The 15,964-nt window shown below is 49.0% G+C and overlaps 7 protein-coding genes across 7 annotated transcripts; 5 read left to right on the top strand and 2 right to left on the bottom strand.

Annotated features, from left to right (window-relative positions):
• Positions 1-1,767: 1,767 nt before the first annotated feature.
• TRVA0_038S00452 (uncharacterized protein) lies at positions 1,768-4,026 on the top strand (the record flags this gene model as incomplete). The annotated part of the gene is made up of 1 exon (XM_076686458.1): positions 1,768-4,026. The coding sequence occupies one exon, from the start codon at positions 1,768-1,770 to the stop codon at positions 4,024-4,026; it is 2,259 nt and encodes a 752-aa protein (XP_076539287.1).
• A 1,432-nt stretch (positions 4,027-5,458) lies between these two features.
• Positions 5,459-7,018, top strand: TRVA0_038S00474 (cytochrome P450; the record flags this gene model as incomplete). The annotated part of the gene is made up of 1 exon (XM_076686459.1): positions 5,459-7,018. The coding sequence occupies one exon, from the start codon at positions 5,459-5,461 to the stop codon at positions 7,016-7,018; it is 1,560 nt and encodes a 519-aa protein (XP_076539288.1).
• A 142-nt stretch (positions 7,019-7,160) lies between these two features.
• NAS2 (Nas2p) lies at positions 7,161-7,859 on the bottom strand (the record flags this gene model as incomplete). Its single annotated transcript, XM_076686460.1, has 1 exon — positions 7,161-7,859. One exon carries the CDS (start codon positions 7,857-7,859, stop codon positions 7,161-7,163), a length of 699 nt encoding a protein of 232 aa, XP_076539289.1.
• Positions 7,860-8,703: 844 nt separating this feature from the next.
• On the bottom strand, positions 8,704-9,351 carry DOT5 (thioredoxin peroxidase DOT5; the record flags this gene model as incomplete). The annotated part of the gene is made up of 1 exon (XM_076686461.1): positions 8,704-9,351. The coding sequence occupies one exon, from the start codon at positions 9,349-9,351 to the stop codon at positions 8,704-8,706; it is 648 nt and encodes a 215-aa protein (XP_076539290.1).
• Positions 9,352-9,958: 607 nt separating this feature from the next.
• TRM10 (tRNA (guanine(9)-N(1))-methyltransferase) lies at positions 9,959-10,975 on the top strand (the record flags this gene model as incomplete). Its single annotated transcript, XM_076686462.1, has 1 exon — positions 9,959-10,975. The coding sequence occupies one exon, from the start codon at positions 9,959-9,961 to the stop codon at positions 10,973-10,975; it is 1,017 nt and encodes a 338-aa protein (XP_076539291.1).
• Positions 10,976-11,494: 519 nt separating this feature from the next.
• On the top strand, positions 11,495-14,032 carry ZDS1 (Zds1p; the record flags this gene model as incomplete). The annotated part of the gene is made up of 1 exon (XM_076686463.1): positions 11,495-14,032. One exon carries the CDS (start codon positions 11,495-11,497, stop codon positions 14,030-14,032), a length of 2,538 nt encoding a protein of 845 aa, XP_076539292.1.
• A 469-nt stretch (positions 14,033-14,501) lies between these two features.
• Positions 14,502-15,542, top strand: RFC4 (replication factor C subunit 4; the record flags this gene model as incomplete). The annotated part of the gene is made up of 2 exons (XM_076686464.1): positions 14,502-14,551; positions 14,606-15,542. 2 exons carry the CDS (start codon positions 14,502-14,504, stop codon positions 15,540-15,542), a joined length of 987 nt encoding a protein of 328 aa, XP_076539293.1.
• Positions 15,543-15,964: the final 422 nt, after the last annotated feature.

Consider the following 15,964-nt stretch of genomic DNA (forward strand, 5'->3'; position numbering starts at 1 on the left):
ATGATAAACTTACTTCTGCGGCCGTTTTCCTATTTATTACTTTTCTTCACTAACAAGCACAGTGAGAATCGTGGATATGACCTTCATGGTTGAATTTATCTCAGCCGCTGCCTTTTCGAAATTTCCAGTTTGAGTATATCAATTTTGGCCGTTAACAGCTCATCATTGCAATTGGATTCCTTAAAGTGCACCGAGTTCCGTATCGTGCTGAAATAGTTCAGCATCTTTCAGCATCTTTCAGCATCTTTCAGCATCTTTCAGCATCTTTCAGCATCTTTCAGCATCTTTCAGCATCTTTCAGCATCTTTCAGCAGTTCGATAAGAAGTTTTTATGCTCTGGCTCATCAATTGGGTTTTACAAGAATCTCGGATCACGCAAAAACGCCTTTAAAGTACCCTTTCCCTTCGTCGCTCGAGGTTACACATGTCAAAAATAACCTCTGAATGATTTACATTTTTTGTTCTTTCTCTTCTTTCAGCCTACCGGTATCTCCATTTTGTCATTACCGTACCTTCATATTACGATAGCAAGGGTAATGATATCACTTTGAAGGTCCCCAGCGTGTCCAAAATGCGTTTGGTTCCTCTAAGTCTGCTTTGGCGGAGAATTAGGTACCTATCGTATCCATCTACCAGGTGCGGGTACTATACTTTGAATGGAATTTATGGGTGGAGAGTTGCCCAACCTAACCGGCTGTCATACCAAAGAGACAGCAAGATTGGCTACTTCGTTCATTTCTTTTCGGCTCCTAGAAACACCGTTATTCCCCAAACTGCTGGTACGCCCATTTTGCCCGTATACGAAACGTATTTATCCTTGATGCTTACCCGCTGCCACGTTATTCTGAGCTAGCATCCCGGAGAGTATTTACAATTAGCCCGCGTACATACTCTAGCCAGGCTCAGTTCCCTCCGCCCCACGCAGGCTTCCATTGCTAACTAAGCAAAGGCGGGTCGCTGACATAAGTCCAGCCCCGCCGTCCGGACAGCCATTAGAGTTATTCTCGCCACTTTTGTTCTCTGCGACTAATAGAATTCTGGTGGCTTATTGTGTCTAGAACTAAGTACCGGTATCACACAGCATGGATGTCTCGCTATACTGTGCGGCTGAAGCAGTATGCCGACCGCCGCGCGCAAGTCAGGGGGTGGACAAGATGAAACTTGGGATTTTCAAAACATTGACGTTTGATGACCACTACCGTGGTTCAACGTGATGGGGAACGTTTCAAAGTGTGCGAATTGGTGCCAAAAAACACAGAATTTCATTACTCCAAATACCCTCGCGATGGTATTTGCCCAATCGCTGTGGGTGCATGTCATGCAGCTATCTCATGTAGGGTTAATATGCGGGCGTACATAATAAATCGGGGTGGCTGGGCATTGGAGAGATACAGGCTGGTCGTTTATAAAGTGAACTGAGGTTTCAATTTTGTTCTCCAGCCATTCAATATAATCTGAGCGCGTGAGGTCGTTTTAACAGTTATTTTATCGCCGGTTGGAGGGGCGGTAGATCGCACCTAGGCTAATAATAGAGAGAAGGAAGAACCAATTCTCTTTTTCCAGTTTTTTCTTCCTCCTTGAATCTTCTTCACTTGAAGTACCATTGTCATATTGGTCTAGCCGGAGTTTCTACTAATTCTTCCACCGGAGGGAAGAGTCGTTTAGTAGAACTTGATAGAACCAGGTCTAATACCTTTTGAAGTTTTGATCTATTAAATATTTACGCTCTTGGGTCAGCTTTTATACCCCATCAGAGGAATAATAATCATGTCAGGGCTATTTGAGGCGAGAATACCACGATTCGAGCCAATTGAGCATAGAGCCTCTCAAGAGTTCATTACGACGTCGCCTTCGCGTAGCGGAGTCAACACCCCTACTATGGGCCATCGCCTGACTCGGGGGTTTCGACGACGACACCGAAGCCCCATAATGATCAGCTCGCAGACTCCTTCGCCGGAAATCGACAATGCAAAGAAAGCGATAGGCAGCAATAGCTCCAACACTAGCTCGCTTACCCCGCGTGAACAGCTAGTCCGCATACTCCGCAATGGCGTCAAAGGGCCAGCCCGAAAAGACTCAATAAAGCGCCACCAGTCGCTTATGCGTAGGAACACTTCAATTCGACGCGTGCCCCTCCGCAGAAACCCTACCAAGCTGCTGAAAAAGAACCCGTCGCTCCGCAATGGTGGCCAATACAGCGCTTTGCCCCATGTCCCGCTGGACAGCACGAAGCGACCAGACAAGGAGCACGACTACCCGGTTATGATGATCCGCAGACGTAGCTCTACTAATTCCATTCGAGGGTCGCCCATACGCCGGTTCTTTGTGTGGCTGTTCCGACTGAGGAGAAAGAAGCAGCGTGCCAAGTACAATTTTTCGAAGCACGAACTCGAGCGGCAGCTGTCATTCGAGGTCCGTGAATCCCCAAATCGCGTGGCCAAGTACGAGATCAAGTCCATGGAGCTTCTCAACTTGCGGCCCCAGGTCCGGCGAGTACCTACCATGCGCCGAAAGCAGTCATCGCGCAGCAGCACACAAACGAGAAAGCTAACTCCCGAGATACCTGAGGAGCGCGATGACACGTTTGAAGGATTTGACCACGATTACACGGCAAATATGAGCAACAGGAAGCTCCGCCGAGGATTAACTACCAGTTCAAGCAACACTTCTGCTACTACTACCACCACCACTACTAACCTATCAACTATAACTGCATCATCAACTGGATCAAGCGAATTATCGAGACAGTTCACTCGAAAGCGGTCCATCGTGCATAGGAACGGCACCTTCCGCCGTGACCTGCCGGTAATCCGCCGAGTTGACCTCTATGACAATCCAGACCCAGTCGTCCAGCTGGACGCAGAGCCAATTCTCAGCGATAAAGGTGAAGGAAATAAGGACATCGATGAGGCGCTGGCGTTCGTCGAGACTTGGTCGACTTACCTGCGGCGAGCCATTGCCATTCGTGTGATCTTGCGGCGCCAGATCCTAGAGCAGCGTAAGGGCATGTATGCGGCTGACAACGCGGACGATTCCTCGGTGTTCAGCGTCTCGAGTGTGTCAAGTGACAGTTCCAGTGTCTACTCTGACTCTAGCAGCGCCAGAGGAAGCAGCCGCGTAAGCAATCGTTCCTCCTACTCCTCCACCGGCTCTGCCAAAAGCTCGCGCACTGCGACTCCGAATCTGCGCGGAGACTCAGGAGACGAAGGAAGCAGTGTCGCCAACGGCAAGAGTCGCAGCAATGGTGGGTACTATCCTTCCTCCGACACGTACTCGTTGTCGCAGTACACGTACTCTTCAACAACCGCGTCGCGGCAGAGCTCACAAGCATCGAATCGTTCGTCGCTCTACGGCATGTCTCGGAGTCCACCCGTCCCTCGCAATGTCGATCGAGAGCGCGTTAATGCGATCAGGGAATCCTTGGAGCAGGGTGGAATATACCAAAAATACTCTTCCCTAGTGACACCTCCTGCCACGCACGAACACTCGGAGCAATCGCAGTCCCCGAGTTCGTACCGGCCAGTCTACAAAGGACGTGAGAATCTGTGGATCCATCAGAAGCGTATCCCGAGCCGGCCACTTCCTACTCCACCGACAATGGCTCCTCCGGCCCGCGAAGAAGACGAGAACGAGCATGAAAAAAGCGGAGAGGATACGAGAAACAAGTCGAAACAGATTCTTACTCGGATGTACAGCGAGTTGGCCCAGCTGCAGGACAAGTCCCGTGAACTCAACAACATTTTCAATGCGCAGGAGAGCCAACCGCGAGAGAACTACCACCAGAGCAATTCAGGTACCGCTCTTCAGCGGGGCGGTAAAAACAGGCGGCGAATCTCTCCGTCTAAGGACGTGCTTATGAAGCGCATGAGCCTTGGTAGCATTATCTCCGAAGAGTCAGTTCGACCCAGGGGTCACTGGCGACACTTTTCTGCAAGCACAATTACTACCTCAGACTCACCAAACCCAATGCTTGTAGAAGTAGGCGCCAGTCGCCCTCCCAGCATGAGCGAGGCCCGATTCATCTGATTAATTTATTATCGTACACCAACTCCCTAGAATTGCCATTGTATACTTTAAATATCATGCTGCATTCGATAAGAGCAAACAACATACTCAATTGTATTGCATTTATTCTACCGTGGGGGTCGGATATCCCCTTGCTTCTACCAGAGGTTGAAAAAATTACGTCCTTTAACTGCGAAGATCGACAGTGCTACACCAACGGGTCAATGCGGCAAAAATTCACTTTCATATCAATTGGATCCTGCAGTTTTGTTCCGCGATTACGCTGTGGGATTCGGAACCCGTCGAGAGTGTAACAACAGTTCTCCTAACTATATATTACCGATGAAAAAAACGAACCCTTTAGGGCCCTTGATCTCGCGAAAGCGGCCTTCCTCTGGAATCTCGAAATCCTCCTGATCATGCCGGTGATGCTGGCTCGCAGCATAACGTTGTTGTTGAAGGCCAGAGTGTCGAGCCTGAATGGACCTTGGATGGCCCAATGAAGAAGCCCCGGATCTCCCGTTATGCATTGAGCTTGGGCCAGACCAGAATAACGTTGGTAATTGGCAATTTGGTGATCCAGGTCTTAGCACCAGAGAGCAGATAGACGCCGTTCTTGGAGCCTGGATCAAGCCCGTGGTTTGTCTGACCGAAGCAGCCAATGAGTTGACTGGACATCAGGCGCATATTGACATATGAAGCTCTCGTATTTCCGCCTCTCGACATTCCGCTGGAACCCCCCAAATGCCACAAGATTCATTATTATCGTGCGGCTCGTGCGGCTAGCCAGACTTCATATATACAAACTTCATAATATAAATGTCGACTGCTGATTGTTGGGATGTCCCTGCGCGCCCGCAGTCGAGGACCGCCATATGGTTGTTGAGCCATTCACATGCTGAAACCGGGGGCTTCTTCGACTATTTTGAACGGAGGGAAAAAGTCCGAAAACAAATGAAGCACAGATCCACTTATATGAAAAAAATAAATAATTGGGCAATTAGCCTACTGAAATCCTAGTTGTGGTTTTGTACGGCCAAAAGAAGAGGTCCAAATGATAAATGAACGGACTTTACCATGTACCGGCAATGAGTCGCTCCATTGCATATGACATTTCATACAGTACAGGCAGCAGGAACGTGTGATGAAGGTACATGTAACGGAAGTAAGTTGCAGAGATGTGACATTATTCATAGTGTCTCAACTTTCACATGGCGACAAACCTTGGACATAATGCAAGGTTACCCCTGTGGGGTAACCCATAATAAGTCATCATCAACCCTGTAATACAATATACATATATACATATATATATAACGCATATAGAATACTATTTGGACAATTTCAATTGGACAGATATTCTAGATCTTGGTAAACAGCTGTAGACTTGTTTGCTGGTACTGAATATTGGTCGAAACCAAGTGATTCCCGGCCATTTCCGATCGATTTAAGAATGCTTCACGTAGTACTAGCTGTAGTGGCACTGCCAGTGCTGCTCTATCTCTTTGAATGGATCAAAGAGTGGGTCTTTTACCGGGACCAGAAGAAAAACAACTGCAGCGCCCCCTATGCGCTATACTCGCCCCTGGGCATCAAGAACACCTTGGACTTTGAGAGGAACTACAGGAATCATAACATGCACCCTTACGTCCAGAGCAAGATGGAGGGCGCCATGCTCCCTGACGGGTTCAAGATCCGGACTGCTCGGGTGCAGATTATAAGCCGAATGGTGTTCTTCACCTATGACCCTGAGAACGTCAAGGCCGTCTTAGCCACTCAATTCAAGGACTTTGACCTGGGGAGTCGGTACGATGCGTTCCAGCCTTTACTTGGAGATGGTATCTTTACCCTCAGTGGTTCTAATTGGCAGCATTCGCGGGCGTTGCTGAGACCTCAGTTCACCAACGAGCAGGTCTCGCGGCTTCACGACGTTGAACAAGCGTGCAAAGAACTCATTGAGGTGCTGCGGGAGAGTCATTACAACGGAGGCTATATTGATATCCAAGAGCAATTCTTCCGTCTCACCCTTGATACTGCCACTGAGTTCTTGTTTGGCGAATCTGTCAATTGTCTAGCTGATGGGAAGCGACTTGATCCAGCCCAGCGAGAGCGGGCCAACAAGTTTGCTAAGGCATTCACCACTGGTCAGTCATGGCTCCTCTACCGGGTTCTTGCTCAGAAGTTCTACTGGTTAGTTAATGGCACCAGCTTCTTCAAGAGCAACAGGACCTGCCACGACTTTGTTGATTACTATGTTGACAAAGCTCTAAGGGAGACTGCAGGGGAGAAGACGGCTGAAAATGAGAATGACCGATATATCTTCCTTAAAGAGCTCACCAAGGAAACTCGAGACCCAGTAGTCATGCGAGATCAGGCGCTCAATATTCTGCTTGCTGGTAGAGATACCACCGCGGGTCTGCTTTCGTTCACTTTTGCCCTGCTTTTGCGACACAAGAAGGTCTGGTACAAACTGCGAGAGGCCATCATTAACGACTTTGGTACTACTACTGACAATATTGACTTCCACACCCTCAAGCGATGCGAGTACCTAAAGTGGGTTATCAATGAAGTGCTACGGCTCTACCCGCAGGTTCCAATCAACTTCCGACAGGCCACTCGAGACACTACTCTTCCAACTGGTGGAGGTTCTCGATGTGACCAGCCTATCTTCGTCAAGAAGGGCACCATTGTGTTCTACCATACCTACACCATGCAGAGGCACGAAGGGTTTTGGGGTTCAAGCGGCAATGAGTTCGATCCAGAAAGATGGGCCAACATCAAGGGGTCTGAGATCTCGTGGAAGTACATTCCGTTCAACGGCGGTCCTCGAATATGCATTGGCCAGCAGTTTGCTCTTACCGAGGCTGCCTACGTTATTACTCGACTCTGCCAGTCGTTTGAGGATATCTCCGGAATGCCTGAGGACATCACCAAGCCAATCAAGGGGAAATCGACTCTTACGCTTAGTGTCGCTGGAGGCGTTCCAATTAACCTTGTTCCGACCAAGGCTTAGTATATGATGTATGGTAAATTGACTACAGTTACACGATATCCTATCAATTATAATTGTGGCAACACTTAATCAGGGGAAGGAGCTACGCGTACCAAACATGATATACATTCATCAATTCGTTAAATAATAATAAAAAAAAGGGTTATATCGGAATCATATGGCAGCCTAGAGAACCTCTTCCTTCCCAGGATGAATTGGGCACCAGTTTGACAGTTATTCTCTGGTCTCTCAGCACTATTACATCAATTTCCTTGCCATCGTTCTCCCGTACCACCACCGCAAGCTTTGATAATCGCCCGTGGTTCCCCGCATGAACATCTCCAAATTTAACAATCCGGTCCCCTACGAGAAGCCCTGCCTGGTGGGCCGGGCTATCTACAGTCACGTCGTCAACCATTGCAAAGGCAACTACAAAATCGGCAGTCGTTATATCATCTGAGAACGCTGCAGCTACAGACACGGCCTGTGGACTGCTCTCATCAATGTCCATGCTTTCATCGGCCTCCTGCTGTCGCTCCTGTTCAATCTCTTCGTGGTTCTCCTTTAAATGAAGCGGCGCCATGTCTTGATTCGCCTTGAAGAACTCGTGCAGCTTCGTCTCAATGACGCTCATAAGCGACTTCAAGTCGTTTCTCAGTCGAATGATCTCCGTTCGGGCTTTGCGCACCTCGACGACATCAATGTCAGCTCGTGGGAACCCATCTGCAGTAACCAACAGGGTCTCCATATCGCAGTTATTCACCCTGAGGACTCCGCTCAGCCCTTCTAATTCGGCCTCCAGGGAATATCTTCTGGTAATCAATTCGTCCAGCTCTGTACTTCCTCGATACTCAACCGCCATGCTTTTAGTCTTTTTTCCTAGGCTTTCCGAAGCTGATCTCCGTGATTTGCCATCGATTAGGGTCGAGGGTGATGATATGCCTCCGCGCGCGCGAGAACGGTGGCGTTTTCACATATGTGCATAACTGCGCCACGTATAGTATCTGGGGCTATAATATAAATATACGTAGAAATTTGCCTGCAATTCACGCAATATTACACTGCAGTTATATTATTGAAGGTGATATTAGTACTATTTCTAGCTGTAATGTTGTGATAGGAGCTGTGTATACGGTTGTGGCGCTGTAAAAACGATAGTGATAAACAACATCTATAACTGTGAACAAGCATTAAGTCAATATCTAATAGCAAGTAGTAGCCATGCGTTAATATAAAATCCTCATTGTACTAGGCCTATACGTCCTTCATTTGAAAAAGATACGAAAAATTTGACTAGTAGACATTCCGGCACCATGACGACCAAGAAACATGGCTCAATGCATCAAGGAGAGTCGGCAAATGATAAAAAGAATCTGTTTAAAGTCCTGGGACCGGTCTAAAAAATTTATACAGAAATATAGTCTTTGACGCAGTAACAATTTGATTCCACATCAATCAATTTCACAGTTATATACACGTTTGCGTCGTGAGGACCAGCATGTGCCCTAGGGTCAGCGAAGCGAGACGGACAGTTCTACCCTGGGTACTGACAATTCAGCTTAAGGGTGCTAAATTTCGCGTAAAGTGAGCTGTTCACCTGGCTCCAGAGCCTAAGTATAATAATAACTAACAACTATAAAGAATAACAAGATTAATCGTAACTAGTACAACACATTATCGCAGAAATAATAATAAGGTAACAAAGGTTACTCCTTAAGCCCCTCAAGAGAGCTTGAAACAGACTTCTCAGGGGAGATCTTGACCGTCTTGGATACAATCTTGCCGTCCTTGATGACCCACTGCGATCGAACCACTTTGCCAGCGACATGACCACCCAATCCCTGAAGCAATTGAAACTTAGGGTCAGAGAGAAGATCAAACTGCATGTCGTTCTTGGTCTTGAACTTCAATTGAGCAGCAGGGGTATCCTTAGAGATACCAAACACATGCGCATCGGAAAACTTTTCAAACTCGTCCCTGTAGGAACAAGCCTGACGCGTGCAGCCTGGAGTGCTAGCCTTTGGATAGGCAAACAGCACAACCGGCTTAGTTTTGGACAATTCAAACACATTGACGTCCTTATCGTCCTGGTTCTTCAAGGTGACATTGGGGATCTCGTCGCCTTCCTCGAGTACCTCGGCCTCCTTCAACTCTTCCTTGGGCTCTTCCTTAGCCTCCTCAGGAAGAAGCTCCTCCTCCTCCTCCTGCTCCTTAGACTCCTCTTTCTTTGGTTTGGGAGCGGCCTTTTTGGCCTTGGCCGGAGCTTTGGCAACCTTTGCCTTCTCAGTCTTTGGCTCAACAGCCGCTCGTTCGGCAATTCGTCGAGACCGTCTTGGACCTTCAACTTCGCTCATTTTTTCGCGTCAATGGGTGGACAATGGGGGAGAGAGAATGGAGCGAACCGTTTTTTTCGGCATGGAAATTCCAAATGTATTGTTTTTGATTCCCACCCCGCGCCGCCGCCGCACATCTGCGGCCGCCGCTCTCCGCCACACATAACACCACGCACTCCGATTTTTTTTTTACACAACAAACGGCTGTGCTATCATTAAATCACTACTTATCGATACTTTTACTATGTATATTTGGCTTTTTTCCGTAATAATTTTGCACCAGCGAGCATTAGTAGGAGCTGGCTTCATCAGTGTCTTGTAGCAATACCAGCACCTGACTGGTGGGAATTGCATAAGGGGGTGCTTGAAAGGGGAAAAGAGGGCGGGGATAAGCAACGCTCTGTTCCAGACCGTTGGTTGCGAAATAGGGGGCATTATTTTGTCGATATAGAGTAATCAACCAGCCCCCCCTGTCGTTACGGTTTCGCATTTCCCATGCGTCAGCATTGACTAAGCGAGATTGCGACATGTCGCAGTGAGACATTTTTGAAATTTGCGAGAAAAAATATTCTTTGATAGAACGGTGATAGCGGTTGATCCGGGGAATAAAACAGGCAATTGCAAAGAAATGAGTGAGGTTAAAGATCAGATGGAAGAGCCTAAGGTGGTTGAAGAGCCTAAACAGGTTGAGGAGCCCAAGGTGGTTGAAGAGCCTAAGGTGGTTGAAGAGCCTAAAGAGGCTGAAGAACCTAAAGAGGCTGAAGAGAAGGAGGTCAAAGAAAAGCTGGTCAGACGGAGCGAGCCGATTCCTCCTGCTCCTCCCGGAATGACTAAATCAGCATGGAAGAAGGAGCTGAGAAAGCGAAAGTGGGAGGAGCAGAAAGAGGAGGTCCAGCAGAAACGGAAAGAAAAGCGACAGAGGATCAAGCTGCTCAAGAAAGAAAAACGCCAGGCCGGAGAGCTGCCGCCAAAACCCAAAAAGCCTACGAACCAGACCAAGAGCGACGTTACTGTTGTTCTTGATTGCGCATTTGATGACTTGATGAAGGATACGGAGCGAGGGTCGCTCGCGACGCAGATTGTCCGATGTTATTCGGACAACAGACATGCCGTGAAGAAAGTGCAATTGAAGGTGACCTCGTTCAACAAGCAGCTCAAGGAGCGGTTTGATTCGACCATGCAGAGCCAGTACAAGCGATGGGAGGACTTTGAGTACTCTGAGGACGACTTCACTCCTAACGAGAGCTACTTCTACCTTTCAAGCGACTCGGACAATGTCATTTCGGAGCTTGAAGACGGAAAGACTTATGTTATCGGCGGCATTGTAGATAAGGGGAGGTACAAGAACCTGTGCAAGGACAAGGCTGACAAGATGGGCATTAAGACGGGTCGCCTTCCGATTGACGAGTTTATCAGGCTGAGCGGGCGACGAGTGCTAACGACCAACCACGTATTTGAGATTCTTCTCAAGAAGCTTGAGGGCCAATCGTGGAAAGATGCCTTTGAATCAGTGCTCCCTAGCAGGAAGCTCTTGGAGAGCAAGAACGGCGAATCTACTAACGAAAACGAAGACGAAAATGAAAACGAAAGCGAAGATGAAAACGAAAACGAAGAGCCAACAAAATCAGAAGAACCGACACAGTAGAGTTAGTTACAGGACGATTGTTTTTTGTGTGTAAGCAGGTCTCAGCACGTGTGACGTAAATATCAGCACAGTCTCATTTCAGGGGGTGAACCACGCTATAAACAGCAACCAGGAGAATTAACCGTGCCAAGGAGAACACGGAGCGGACAAGGATACAGAATATACCAGCTTGTTAAAAGTACTACAGTAGTTTATAGTTTAACAAGTTTCCCATAACTGTAATTTCTCGCGTTAAAAAACTGCGCAAAAGTCGATCTGGCAGTGAAACAGCCGGGCCACCAGATCTCAGATTCGGTGGTGTGTCGCGTCCCAAAAAAAACCGGACCTCCTGGTAAGGCACGAAAAAGACACAACCTTCGGGGGTATTCTCGCCTAAAATCTTCAAAAAGGCCACCCGCAACCACCTAGACGAGCACACAGGAAGCAGAATCCGCCAACCGCAGGGCGTGGAAGAAAGACGAGAAAGAGCAAAGCTTTATGAACTAGCCTGGGACGCTTTGATTTTTGCAGATTTTTCCAATGTCCGAGAAAGAACTGCCGCCATTACCGGCTGCTGAGGCGGAGCAAGGGTACGAGCTGGACCTCGACGAATACTACTATGGCTCAGCCAAATCTCGAAGGAACAGCGGCGGGCCGCAAGGCACTGGCGGGGGATACCTCAACGAGTCTGCGTCGCACTCGGCCGAGGCGGCTGCCATCGTTCAGCAGGAGATGAACAACGTCCAGGCGCTCAAGAGGCTCTCTATAGGGGCGTTACCCACGCTGGATCCAGACTTACCGCAGCCGCTGCCATGGGAAGATGAGTTTCAGTTTGAACAAGCCGAGGAGACGACAGATCACCTGGAGAAGACTTCCCGTTCCAATGGAGGGGGAGACAGTAAGCAGCCATTATCCGTCGTATCGCAGGATCATGCTTCAGAGTTGCTGTGGGTACCTGCTCACGTACACCCGGAGATTGCTCCACAGGAGTGGAAATCATTCGTTCAGAATAAGGTAGCTGAGATCAGAGCGGCGACTGTGTCGAATCTCGAGGAACAGAATAGCGAGAGTACTGGGTCCACCGGTGGGTCCAGTGGGTCATCCAGTGGAGGAGGGTTGAGCCGTAGAAATTCGAGACTGTCGCGTCAGATCACACAGGACGAATTTAGAGACGGAAGTGAGATTCTACAACGAAGAAGCAGCCAGGACAGTACCCAGTCAATTTTGTCGCTGTCCAATCAACTACAACAGTTGGGTGAGCTCGAAAGTCTGGCTATGGATCCGTTCCAGCTGGCGAGGTCTCTCACCCAGGTGTACCGACACTCCTCGCTGAGCGACCAGAGGTCTATGCAACTTAGTACTGGAGAAAGTTCGGATGGCGAGGAAACCAATAAGGAAAGTAATGAACGGGGTTCCAATCGGAGATCTATGTCTCTTTCGGCGACGAAGAACCCGCTGTCGAATGACTCTGACGAACCGATTCTGGCTGCTCCTTCCTCGTCATTGAGACGAGCGACTAGAAATCGATACAGCAAAGGGTCTATCCGCACCAGGCCCCGGAGAAAAGTTGGGTCGGGCCTCAGTGCCGTGTCTTTGGACGACGCCAAGCCTGGCGATGCCGATAGTACCAGGGAGTCTGACGATTCTACCTCGCCTGAGCTCGACTCGCCGCAGTCTTTGGAGTCTGGTAAAGAAAACATAGAGCCGGAGATCCCCCAGCGATCCAAGAGTCGTACCCAACAGCACATTCTCGAAGTTCAGAAGAAGCATGGCGAATCAAACTACAACAACATCAGCAAGCCGAAGCAAACAGATCAAACAGATCAAACAGATAAACAAGATAAACCAGAGCAGGATGACAGAGAAGAACATCCGAGCCATGGCGGCAGCGACCACAAAGAGCCCTCGCGATACCACCACAAAAAACGTCCACAAGAGGTGGCTGGACCACCTCGGGACGCCAAAATTGCATCTCCTTCATTGCTTTCCTCCAGCGATTCAATGCCAATTCTTCCACTTGCATCCCAAAACACGGCAAAAGCGCCTTTGGACAAGAAGCGCCCGCCGCCAATTACACTAACCCCACCACCCAACGACGACGAGGAAAAGTCCTCGGTGCCCACTCCGCCGCAGTCGCCACGAGTGAAGAAAAAAGGCACCTGGGGATGGCTCTTCTCCAACGACAAGGATAAGGAGAAGGAATTGCAATCGACTACCACTACTCCTATTACGACACATACTAACGACACCCCCACAAATCATGCGAGCCATCAGTCCCAGCTCTCCGTCGCATCATCGGGCAAACCGGCCCAGACTAGTCCCACGAGCCCTACGAAATCTTCTGTTGATAAGCTATTGAATCGAAGCGAGGAAGATGATCCGGCGCCGTCCGTGACCAAGTCCTTCTCGGCGATGTTCTCCAAGAAGAAGAAGAAAGACGACGACGATCCTCGCAAGAAGAAAGCAGCCAAGGGCTCCGACAAGAAGAAGCCCAGCCGGTACCGAAATAGAAAGGATCACGAAGCACAGGCCGAGCCTGTGGGCGGCGTTGTCGTTGACGCCTCGGGCACCAATGACATGTTTGACACTAAACATGGCGGCCAGCAGAGTTTGCAGCAACAGCAACAACAGCAGCAGCAGCAGTCGCAGCAGATTGAGCTACCGTACCATATCCCTGAGCACCAGATGTCCGATAAGTCGCTTGTCATGATGTACCACCGGTATCCGCTGCACATTGAGCGAGCGATTTATCGGCTGTCCCATCTCAAGCTCGCAAATCCGCGGCGACCATTGGTGCAACAAGTGCTTCTCTCCAATTTCATGTACGCCTATCTCAACCTTATCAACCACGGGTACCAGCAGCAACAGCAACAATTGCAGCAGATGCAGATGTACCACCAGTATACCAACCAGCCGCAGCAGCAGTACGCCCAGGAATACGAGGAGCCCGAAGAGCAGGCCAGTTCGAGCTCCAGCTCCAGCTCGTCTTCGCCCGAAGAGCTCTGGCATGAATTTGAAGCCCAGGAGCAGCAACAACAACGATACGGGTATGGAACTACTGCCCCAATTGCATCATAGACTAACGAATTGAATGAATCAAATTGTAGATAATTATTCCATCAATTTATAACGGTATTGGCCAGTTCATATGATAATACTTGTCTAATTTATATTGGTGTTGCCCATTATGGAGAACTCTGGGTGGACAGTCGAGGGCCAGCCCTCGAACTCCCGTAGTTGGGGGCTCTGTCCCCAAACCCTCGTTACGAGAACCTCTGTCATATCAACCAAATTCCCCCGGAGCGGATTGGTTATATTCGAGTAAAGTGCTGACCAATCTATAATAGTTTTAGTGAGTCTATAACAGCGCTAGCCAATTTATAATAGTGTTGACCAGTTTGATGGAGGCTGAAAAATAATACCAAAAGAATGCCATAGTAACCCTGAGAACGCCGATATACCAGCACAAACGCGAAAACGGAACGCACCACCGACGCGTTAATTGCTTTCCAAGTTTGAAAATTTCAAATCAAACACAAATAGAACGATGAGTACTTCGAAAAACCCGAATCCCAAGGGCGGTCTGGAGCTACCATGGTAGGTGAACTCCAAAGTTTTGAGTTTAAACGCATTGCTAACGTTTTGGGATAGGGTAGAGAAATACCGACCGCAGACCCTCGATGATGTCGTGGGAAACGATGAGACCATTGCGCGACTGAGGATTATCGCCCGCGACGGTAACATGCCGCACATGATCATTTCAGGCATGCCCGGTATTGGCAAGACTACATCTGTGCTGTGTCTGGCGCGGACTATGCTGGGAGACGCGTATCACGAGGCGGTCCTGGAACTCAACGCGTCCGACGAGCGAGGCATTGACGTCGTGCGAGGCCGCATCAAAGCATTTGCGCAAAAGAAGGTGAACCTCCCACCGGGACGACAGAAAATCGTTATCCTGGATGAGGCTGATAGCATGACTCCGGGCGCTCAGCAGGCGCTGAGACGGACCATGGAGATATATTCCAACACGACACGGTTTGCATTTGCATGCAACCAGTCGACGAAGATCATTGAACCGCTCCAGTCGCGTTGTGCCATCCTCAAGTTCGCCAAACTGACGAATGAACAGGTGCTCAAGAGGCTTATGGAGATCATAGAACAGGAGAAGGTTCAGTACTCGGATGATGGGCTGAGTGCGCTTATTTTTACTGCCGAGGGAGACATGCGACAGGCGATCAACAATTTGCAGTCTACGGTAGCCGGCTTTGGGTTTGTCAACGGCGACAATGTGTTCAAGGTGGTTGACTCGCCGCATCCGATTGTCGTGCAGAAGATGCTCAAGGCGTGCCACCAGGGAGACATTGCCACTGCCACAGACTTTTTGACGGAATTGTGGGACAAAGGATACTCGGCGGTGGATATCATCTCCACCATGTTCCGGGTGACGAAGACTATGGACATGGACGAGCAGTTGAAGCTGGAGTACATCAAGGTCATTGGGTTTACGCATATGAGGGTCCTGGATGGTGTGGGCACATATCTGCAGCTGGCGGGGAGTCTGGCCGGCCTGTGTAAGTTGAAGAATTAGCATGTTGTATTATTTATAATGTTATTACCATTGATTCTAAATCAGTACGCTTTCAAAGTCAGAGAACATTGGGGGGCTCAGCCCCCCAAACCCCCCGTGGCTCCGCTTCGCGGAGGATTATCTTACTGGCATCGACTCAATTGGACACAGGATTAGATAAATCGATTGTGTACTACGGCAATGCCAGTCGATAGACTCCGCTTCTCTAAGATCAAATAGAGGTTCAACGAGTTCGTTACAGAACAGACTGCCATTATGAACTCTCAACCTGTTACAAAACTCGTTACAGCAGTACAACAATCGGCACCAGTAGAGCATATTCGACATAAAATCCGTGGAGGTTACGATATCTCCGCGTAGCGGAGCCCCAGGGGGGTTTGGGGGAACTGGTCCCCCCATAAACACATATGGCTTGGGTTATG

The sequence above is a fragment of the Trichomonascus vanleenenianus genome (assembly GCF_965637985.1).
Source record: "Trichomonascus vanleenenianus strain CLIB 3782 genome assembly, contig: TRVA0_038S, whole genome shotgun sequence".
In the NCBI taxonomy this organism is placed as follows: Eukaryota; Fungi; Ascomycota; class Dipodascomycetes; order Dipodascales; family Trichomonascaceae; genus Blastobotrys; species Blastobotrys vanleenenianus.